Raw genomic sequence first — 10,421 nt, 5'->3', positions numbered from 1 at the left:
TCCAAGCTGTGCCAAAAATGGACATTTTGGGAAGCTCGCCTGAATATTTAATCTCAATAATTTTGTAGGCTGCTTCACTCTATTAGAATCAACCACTGCAGAGATAATGTTCATTGTACAATCAGAGATTTTTAGCTTTTTTGCAGCATCATTCTGAAGGACATTTTTGGGGGCGAATATTAATTTTATTTAATTTTTTCTGTGTGCCATCTTCATTTACTCTTCACCAGTAACGCATGTAGTACTGAAATTTACACATCTCAGCAATTTCTAAATTTTTTCCCTTTACTATGACACCAAAAGTTTTCAAATAGACCTTAGTTGCAGAGATATACTCATTTTATTATGGATATGCAATTTTCAAGAAAAGGCCTAGAAAATAGGCTTGGTTTTCCTCATGAACTCCAAAACAAACAGTTTCTCGTTAAAGTCCATGGTCCGATCAGGTCTCTGGTTGTCTCGTCCAACAGAGACATCTATCCTCTGAACCTCTCAGGAGGTTTCATCTGAAGTATTTGGAAAAACAGTAGAAAACAGTAAGATTGGAGAAACAACTAAGGGCTGATTATTATAACACAACTGCCTTTTGTCTTTATTTTCTGTCCCTTAATCATCTCCTTCTCATTAATGTTAGTCTTATAAAGGGTTGGAAGCCGACGCTTAAAACTAACCAACTGTATCTGAAGCAGTCACCACCACCAGGACTTTACATTAAGTTGGTTTCTGCTTTGTTCTTAAACCCAAAAGTAAATCTCTATTTCCAGATTGATTCACAGGAGCTGGCAGAGTTGAATTAAATCTAATGAAAAAGACCACAGAAGAAACACTGAAGTATAGAAACAGAATGTTAGTGTGTTTTCTGGGTCTCAGTGGAAAGAAAAAAAGTGTATAATGTACAATTGGATGCGCCGCTGCTGCCACCTAGTGGTGCTGTTGTGCTACAGCAATGCAGTGCACACCAACCAGATCAGTAAAGGAGCATTGCACTAGTTTTACTCATTAACACCCAGAATCGATGTGACAAAATCACACTAGGTGAGATAAAAAAATAAAGGCTGCTTATGGAAATGTGTATAATAACTGCTTAGAAATAGTTTTAACAGTTTTTAGATGTGAAATTAACGACCCAGATTAGTTAACACATTTAGTGTGAAACTTCTTCCAGAGAATAATTGTTTCCTTTTCCGGATCTTTCAACCTTATCTCAGTCTTCATCAGGGGAATGGCTTTTCTGTTATACCCTGTGTATCCTGTATTAGTTTGTGATGTTGTAATGTGCACTGGGCATTTTGACTTGTCATAGCAAGAAACACAGGTGGAGCAAATGTAACAGGGGTTACACAAATCTAGTTGATTAGTGACTGCCAGCCATCCAGTTTGCAACAAAACAATGACAGTGGATCAGCACAATAACTGGGACCAGATCACCTAAATCCAATTAGATGTTTTACTATGAGGTGTCAAACTTATTCAGATTTGGCACAAACATTCACTTTTTCTTGGTAACAGGGTGACAGTGACCTCATAAATTCCCTCTTTCAAATTTGGTGCAAATGTTCACCTGAACTTAAAGGTGACCCAATCAGATGTTGGTGTCAGAGTAAAACACAAACCACATGACTCTGGATAAACAGAATGTGACCTCGAACTTGTCTGAGTGTCAGAGGCAGACGACCACAAGGTGGTGATTCCAGTAGGCTACCACAAGTGACTAGTTCCAACCCACTCTACTCGTTTTTTTTCCCACAAAGGTTTTTTTTTTTTTTGGAAACAACTATATAGGACACATGTGCACAAACAAATACCGTTTATTCTTATGCATACCGACTCACAACAGTTGTATTTGTATTTCACAGTACTCACAGTAACATCCTCCATTATAATACTGCTCTTTGTGCAATCTGAACAAAAGAATTACCATTGTCACCATGTTTACTACTGATAAACTACCAATATAGCTATTCAGAGAAGAGATATCAAGATATTTTAGTGTTGAAATGTTCTTACACCCCTATCATATACATATAGTCCATACAAGGTATATGAAGTGTACAGCATTTATCAGTGAAACTGGAAAAAAGTGTTAAGAAATGAATGTAAGCTAAATGTCCCCAGAAGGTTTAAGAACTCGGCGTTCACCCATGAAGCTCTCAGGAGGAAGGACATCTCCCTACAAGACAGAGACTTTGTGGAAGGTCCTGGATATGGCTTTAGAGCTTCCTCTTGATGAGAACGTGGCCTTCAGCACCTTAGTTCCAGCTGAGGAGGACATGATGGACACCTGCTTCTCTATCTTCTCACCTGGCTTCAGAAGATCCAGACTGAGAGAGAAAGGTAAAGGGGGGGACTTTATCATTTTTAGATTTAAATTTTCACAAAGACATGCCACACACACGCGCACACACACACACACACACACAACATCTCAAAAGAGAGAGTCTTGAGATTAATGGTTTTGCACAAAGTAGGAAAGTAGGTAATAATATTGGAAAATGAAGCCATTTGACAAAAGATTTGCCATCCCACAGCACGAAGTGATCATGTAAATGTGTGTGTGTGGGTGAGTGCTTCAAGTAATGAGTGATTAATAACACCAATTACGCAACCGATCCGTTGCCAGGTACTACAGGTACTTGCGAGGAGTTCCCAGAACTCACTCGCTGCCCTTTCTCAAGCCAAAGAAGCAAATGCCAAAGCAGTTATATTGGCTCGGTGTTCAGCAGGAGGATTTATCACCTCTTAACTAGACACTTCTCCTGAATCTCTTCTCTTATTAGCTTATTCCTCTCTGGGGTTGAACTTTTGCCTTAATGTGTGGGCCAATAAAAAGTCAGGCTCCAGGGCACTGAAACCGGTTGGACTCTTAAGTTTTCATTGACACTTTCAATGACAAATTTTGATAAATTAAAAGCCACAGAAAAGGGGGGATTAAGTCTTAACCACAAACAAGTAGATTAAATGCAAATATGGAACATAGAAAGCCAGGAGCACTGCAGCTGTGCCTTTTTAAAATGATGTAAATGTGCCGGGTATAGACATAAAAATCTCCACCTTCTTAGGTTAAATGAGGTACACTGACAAACATGGCAACCCAGAGGAAACAGAAGAAGAACTAAAACCCTTATAAACTGTGAAAATATGAACATTTATGTCTTTTTGGATGCTTGTGCATCCAAAAGAGAAGACATGAACACGTAGAAGTCTTCACCATAAAAACCCTTTGTCCTTTTTCTTATTACATTCCTAACTACTACATGTGAACTATGTTGGGGAACTATTGCACAACCTGATTTGAATATAAAGAAAAGTTGAATTAAATTAAAAGCAAAAGAGGAGGAGATCACAGAATTGATAGTGAGTCTTAAATTAATTATAGTAAGGATTAAGTTAATCCCTGAATATGTCCATACCCTGCTCTCCCTCACAGAGCGTCACTGTTATAGTAACACTTTGTTTCAGACGTTGCAAAAACACACCATGCCCCATTGCCAAGCCACATTCTTCAGACACTGAAGCCACACATCATGTTTTCTGAGTCATGTGTGACATGAGTGGAATGTGACCACAGGTCAAACTCTCTTTTTTTTGTTTATTGTGTGTCACTTTTGGAGCCACAATTGGATGACACAACAGTTTTAAACGCAATCGTAAGAACGGTGATGAACAGGCTTACCTGGTCTCCTGTTTGCCTTTCAAAAGGCCGGTTCCCTCCACAGTGAGAACAGCCTCACGCACAGCTTTGGTGAACGTGTTGGTGAAGGACACCAGGGCCGTGTACTGCCTCCTCATCCGGATGCTGTCCCCTCCTATGATCTGCACAACAAAAGGTTACAAGATCAGATACTGGACAACCAAATCATTTCATCAGTGTTAAAGGGATATTTCAACATTTTGGCAAATTCACCCATTGCCATAATCCCTATAGTTTTAGGGGTAGGTTATGTTACCTTTAATTGTCGGTGCAAGCTGTTTTTAGATTGGTCAGGCAGAGATGCGAGCTGCCCACCTACTCCTAAAACTATAGGGATTATGGCAATGGGCGAATTTGCCAAAATGTTGAAATATCCCTTTAACAACTGAATCTCATTACAGTTTTGTGAGTTATTGTGTTAGGGTTTAGGGTAAAGGTGTACTCCTAGAGTTAGGGTTAAGTTTGGGGTAACATTATGGGGGAGGGGAGTATGTAATAGTCTGGGAGGGTGGATGCTGTTGTACCTCTATATCTATCTGTGGTGAGCTTATGTTGAACTCCTGTGTATCCAGGGCTCTTTCCTCAGTTCCCACATCCTCTATCACCACTGCCACCTTAACAAAGTCCTCTGAATCGCTTCCCACAGCCGACTCATACTCAGAGGCAGCGATGGTGTGATGTTTCATCAGAGCTGCAGAAAACATAACGGATGGGGTGAATTAAAAGTGAGAGCATACAAAAGACAATCAATGCAGCAGTCTTTGTATCCGGAAAGCTTGGGACCTCCTTACTTTCATGTGGCTTGATGTGCACCTCCTTCACTATTTTCCAGAAGGTCTCCTTTGCTTGATTGTTGTATTCTTTAACTTGAGCGTTGAGGTATTCCCTCAGGACCCTGGAGTTGCCTGTATTGTTTGTGACCGTCACACACATGCGAATGCTCTCACCCATTGTTGGCGTCCCCTCAATTTCTAGGGACACCTCCAAAGCAGACGGCAACTCTACTGGCTCTGAAGCTGGGAAATAAGCAGAAGAACAGTACAAATACACCCAACCTCCTTTGCCTAACATTTGCAGAGGAATAGGTCTAACTCAGTTTTTTATCAATACTCTTATTAAAGGGGCTGTTTAAGAGTTTTCCTTATATGAACTCCTGACTATGACGATGCACTTCAAAATTCCTTATGGAGTCAAAGTGTTGACTTGACACATGATTATTTTATTTATTTGTTTGTGTGCTTGTTTGTTTTAGTAGGAAGAATATTGAAGCTCACCACACACAACATCCGCACTCCTTGTGTCTCCTCCTGTAGCTCCTGTAGACAGTCAGTTAGATTTGGTGATGGAAAAGCAACAGCATCGAAATACAGATTTCCTAGTGTGCCTGGTGGTTGAGTGGTTACATAGCATGTTGTCCCATGTTAGCATAGGCCTGCTGAAGTGCTGATCACCCGTTTGACTCTCGACTAAGAGGATCTTTGGCGCATGTCATCCCCCAGTCTCTCTCCTTGCTTTCCTGCTTTCTACACTGTCCTATTAAAATAAAGGCAAAAATGCCCAAAAAGTATCTTATGAAAAAAAAATTGTTAGACAGTTTGACCACATGTTAAGAGGCTCTCTTGAACAGACGGCAAATATTCTGACTCTAAATCTGGGAAATAGGCACAAGGTGTCCAGATAAACAGATGAAGAAACTTTTAAAGATACACTGGTGCTACTGGTGACACTTTTAGAAGACACTGACAGGCTTTTCCCTGGGAGACAAAGGTGGAAAAATTTTCCTGAGAACCTAAATTTCCCTAGGTATAAAAAGCTGATCATTGCTCATACATCAAATGTTTTGCATCAGTATGTACGAACAGTAAAAACACCAAACATTTTTCTTTTGGCTTTAAGTTGACTACTAATGTGACCCAGAATAGGTCATAGCCTACATGGAAATATTTCAACTTTTTTAAATCAACAGACGCAAGCAGTAACTTGTTCTAGGTATATTATGACCAACACAATATTTGGTGAATTGGTCTTTCTTGCCACTACACTATTATTATGATATTAACTCTGATAACTATATCTTATTATTTAACTACTTAAATCATAGTAGCTAGGCTGATTTGTTGAACTCAGCCTAATAAAACTCAATATCATTCAATATTACTCGATTTTAATCAATACTTTTATTGAAGGGGCTGTTTGTGAGTTTGCATGCACTTCAAATTTCCTTAAAGTCCAATATGGGTTTGTGAAGCTTATGTCAAAATGTACTTGACTTGACATGCAATGAATTTTTATTTTAATTATTTGTTTGTGTATTTTTGTAGGAATAATGTTAAAGCATGCAACGTCCAAGCCAATTCTTTCTGCAAGAAGAAGTGAGGTTTTATGATGAAAAAGCAATAGCATCAAAATATAAAGTTAATCAAGTAGTGCAGTTAGCCCACATGTTGTGAGACTCTCTTGAAATTATACATTGTGTAATGTTTGATCTTGCAAATGTGTCGCCTGTTCTTGCCTCAGAATTAGTCAGCAAATTGTGCAGACTGGTGGCTGGATGGTTTGGTTGGACCGGTTCCTGTATGCCCCCCCCCCTGCATTCCTGCCTGTCTCACTCTCTACTGTCTCTCTCTGCCCAAAAATGAACTATTCAGAAAACACGGAGTGAAAAAGAGCTGATAAGTTTTGCAGCTTGAAGATACATGATCAGTAAGTGCTTATGAACATTAAGGTTGAAGGTACTGTTATTGTATGTGCACATATTATGTTTGCATGGTGAAGGGAGGGTGAGGATGCTGTGTTACCTATACTACAAGGCATCATCATCATCATCATATCCATTCCATCTGAAAAAAACAAAGACCAGAAAGTTGGAATAAAAAGCTCACTCAAAATAAACAAACTCCACTTCCACTGTCTCTACTTCCTGTCTCATGAACAATTAAGGAAGACAGACTAAAGACACAAGACTTTTTCTTACCATGCTTTGTCTTATAACTGTTGGTCAGATTCTCTGGGCTGTCAGAGCCAACGCTCTTGGTGTAGATCAGCTTCCCGACCACCTCAGTGTCCACCTTCTTTGACAACACCATGCCATCATGCACAATCATTCGTACAACGTCGGCATCAACAGAGGCACAGACAAATGTCGTGTCATACTCGGCCTGGAGGACGCGGTTCTGGACGGCAGCAACTGGGCAAGGGCCACAGCGGAATATCCCTACAGAGACAGTTGTGGTGGGTTGTTAGTTTAGTTTATTAAGGGACAGTGTGCAATTACATTAATCATTTGCAGAAAACAACGAGGAGATGGTTGCACCAGATTTAGCTCACAGCTAATTTCCATCTGTAGTCCCTTCACATAACATAAAAAATGAAAAAATACACAGACCACAAGCTACTAGGTGATACATAGAATGACACAATAGACAACACTTAGACAATACAGAAACATGTATGTTATCTGTTTTCATTCACACAGCAGGCACTTTATAGATTTCTTTCCACATAAATTGTTATTATAAATACATGTTAATAGATCAATGTGAAACCTCACTCAGGGCAGGGAACCTACCACCACTCTTCTCCTGGGGGGTCGGGTCCACCACCTGCCAGCCGTCATACTGACCGTATTCACTCAGATCTGGTCTCGTCATCCAACACTCCACCCACACATGGAAGTTCCTGCAGGACATACAAGGATAAATGTATAAATGCTTTAAATATGAATATGCATTCACAGATGAATGATGTACGATTAAGGCATACAGATTGTCAAAAAAAAAAAAGATTAAACAAAATCAGTTTTGGCATAAATTTTAAGATGAAGAGCAAGTGATACCAACCAAATGCTGTCCCTAGAAAAATTGAGCTTCTCCCCTGTTTTTGAGTAGTGTTCCTCAATCTTCACATTGGCATTACAGTCATGGGCTGCATTAAAAACTGTCACCACCCTGGAGGGAACACCCAGCACTCTCATCACTGAAAAATAAATAGATAAAAGATAAATAAATACACATACATCTTACATTTTACAGAGACCTTTACCTAGCAAACAAGGTCTCTGTAAAATACAATTAACCATAACAGTAGTGCTCTGTATCCCTGTTTTATTTTATATGTACTTACGTATATGCCTTGTATAGAAATTCAATATGTGTAAATATACAGTATTACAAATATATAGTATTACATTTGCATTTGGGTAATAATTGGAATAAAACCAATAAATAATGTCAAGTAAATCTGTAGTAGCTACAAATAAATAGTAGGCTAGTAACAGCTTAGCCATTCAGGAATGATATAAGCAACTGAAATGTTAAATGAGACAAATAGAAACTAATTCAAAGTACCTGTGCAGAGGACGGCTGCAAAGACCCAACACTGCCCATAGCGCACAGGGCTGAAGTTGGATTCAGCCCATTGGAGAAGGATGTCGACGCTGCTGCTCCACTCTGTAGGCCGAACACCATCGTCGTAGCTGCCCTGCCACTTCCCCTGCAGAATACCCAGGTCATCCTGACAGTTCACCTGTGACAGGAGGAGACACAATACTGACCTTTATTATCCTCACTGTGAAATTGTAGGAAAAGTGGTTCCTTGACAATCAATTGCAATTATGTCATTGATAATATTAGTCACACAATAGAGAGGATGCATGGTCGTGCATATTTATACACATGAATGAATGCAGTTGTTGTGAGTGTTGTTTCTCACCATAGCACAGATGACCCTGCTGATGTAGATAGGGTCTCCCCTTAGGGAGAAGTCTCCGTCTGTGTCATTAAGGTGCTGTGGGCTGAGCTGCAGGAGCTGCAGACATGCTTCCAGGACCCCAGGCTCATACTGCACATATGCAAACACACTCAACAGTCTTACTTTCAATTAGTGCTGTGATTATTGATTCACTGTAGCTGAATGAATCACATACCTGACCAAATGACCACAGACGCTGATTAACGTTCGTATTGCTCCCCACGTAGAGCATCCCATAATCATTCCTGACATACTCTTCTCTTTGGTCATCATTTGGCATGTAAACACAATCCTCTGAAAAGCAACGGTACAGGACAGGTGTGGGAGGACTTCAATGATCAGATAATGACAAAGCTGAAGATAATAATAAGAGGGGTTGTGACTTTGTGGACCCACCTTCCAGCCAGGGGTTACAGAGAAGCACGAATGCTCCCAGTGCGAAGCTCCTCCTCCCCTGTCTGGACTCAAAGTGTCCCAGGAGGGTGTACACACCCACCGCAGACGTAGCAGGGCAGCAGAGGTGGATGGTGACTGACTGGTGACGCATGTCGCCTGGGAGGATTTTGGCTGACCAATCTGAAGGATTGAAGTTACCATCAAAACCCTGGACTGGGATCCTCACCACCATGTTGCCTGCACAGTGAATGACACTTCAGTAAGATACAGACATATTTGGTAAAGGCTGATGCTAAACTTGAACTTGACTTGTTGCTAACAAGGTTTAGTAGTTTTAATATTAATTTCATCAAAAGATCAATATGAGCATTACAAGATTTTCATCACTGAGATACCCAGGTATCCCAGAACCCCACTAACTCAACTTTGTCATTGTTATAAAGGGAAGAGAAAGATGATTTAACATTTGAGTGAAGAAATAATCTCCCTCCTACAAATAGATGAATTCATATTGAAGAACAAGATCCCTGAGAGATGTTACATTTGAGACTGTTATGTTATTTTCCTTGTGTTGCTGTAAATGTGTGCAGGTTAGAGAGCAGCAGATACCTAGCTGGACCTCCAGGACCAGGCTCTCTCGGCGAGGACTCCACAGGTTGTGAAACATTAGGGTCAATTTGAACGGTTTCCCTCGTCGCACCACCAGGTTGGTATCACTGAGCCCATGTGTCTGATGGGAAAGGTGGTTGTCATGGGCCTCAAAGTTGACCAGCTTCAGCTGGCACGGGTCAAAGCCACACACAGGAATTTTGACTAGAAAAGAAAAATACAAATTTGGAGGTTAAATGGAAAGAAAGGAGGGAGGGAAAAAAAGCCAATTATTTAATTCTGACACACTTAACTGAGCAAAATAAAACACAACCTTTAGTTCAGAGAAATGGTGTCATAACAAAGTGTTTTCAGTTGAAAACACTGCACTGCACTGCCTGTTTGTCAGATACCTGCAAGATAGCATCTCTACATTCCCTGCTTTACAACTATGCTGCTTACATTCTTCTCTATGCATTCATTAACTCTACTCACGGCAATCCATGTCTGATCTGTGACCGTTTGTATAAAATTGCATTAAAACTATCAAACAATTTAACTCTAAAGTAACTCTATGGAACACATTTGTCTTTTCTAGCCTGCAGTGGAGCTTGACATTCAGAGTGAACTCACCACCGTAGCCTTTTTGCTGTGCACCGTAGCCTTTTTGCTGTGAGTACTCCATGGTGTGACTGCAGGTGCTGTGAGTGACAGAGGTGTTATATAGCATGCTCCACCCTTCGTTTGCTGAGATCAACCCACACTGTCACTTTTTTCAGTTATTTTTTCAGTGTATAGTCTGTTCACTGTTGTCCCCAGCAGCAGACTATACATTAGCTACAAAATTATGGGGATTTGATCCTATGATATAGCTACTATAATGTACAGGCATTGTCATCCTGGTCACTATGTGTGAGACACAGAGGCCTAATTCTTAACTCAACAGAAAAACTGTCAACAATAATTATTAGCTGACTCATTTTAAAGCTGCTTGTTT

General features: G+C 40.2%; 1 protein-coding gene across 1 annotated transcript; it reads right to left on the bottom strand.

The window, feature by feature from the left end:
- Window positions 1-1,794: 1,794 nt before the first annotated feature.
- On the bottom strand, window positions 1,795-10,109 carry LOC146984227 (protein-glutamine gamma-glutamyltransferase 2-like). Its single transcript, XM_085783173.1, has 13 exons — window positions 10,058-10,109; window positions 9,446-9,649; window positions 8,837-9,073; window positions 8,616-8,734; window positions 8,402-8,530; window positions 8,038-8,215; window positions 7,531-7,666; window positions 7,260-7,369; window positions 6,642-6,905; window positions 4,483-4,749; window positions 4,216-4,382; window positions 3,674-3,813; window positions 1,795-2,321 (listed from the first exon to the last, which is right to left on the bottom strand). Exons 1-13 carry the CDS (start codon window positions 10,107-10,109, stop codon window positions 2,171-2,173), a joined length of 2,154 nt encoding a protein of 717 aa, XP_085639299.1. The 3' UTR covers window positions 1,795-2,170.
- Window positions 10,110-10,421: the final 312 nt, after the last annotated feature.

This window comes from Trachurus japonicus, chromosome 7 (assembly GCF_045865225.1).
Source record: "Trachurus japonicus isolate A0001 chromosome 7, Traja_1.0".
Classification (NCBI taxonomy): Eukaryota; Metazoa; Chordata; class Actinopteri; order Carangiformes; family Carangidae; genus Trachurus; species Trachurus japonicus.
This window is presented reverse-complemented; position numbering and strand designations above follow the sequence as displayed.

Bases quoted from the DNA above. Each gene is read 5' to 3' on its own strand.
- LOC146984227 (XM_085783173.1), bottom strand. From the start codon at position 10,109: ATGGAGTACTCACAGCAAAAAGGCTACGGTGCACAGCAAAAAGGCTAC. The intron at 9,074-9,445 runs GTATCTGCTGCT...TTCACTGTGCAG, and splicing joins GGTCCTGGAGGTCCAGCTAG to GCAACATGGTGGTGAGGATC. The intron at 6,906-7,259 runs GTAGGTTCCCTG...CTGTCTCTGTAG, and splicing joins CCCCCAGGAGAAGAGTGGTG to GGATATTCCGCTGTGGCCCT.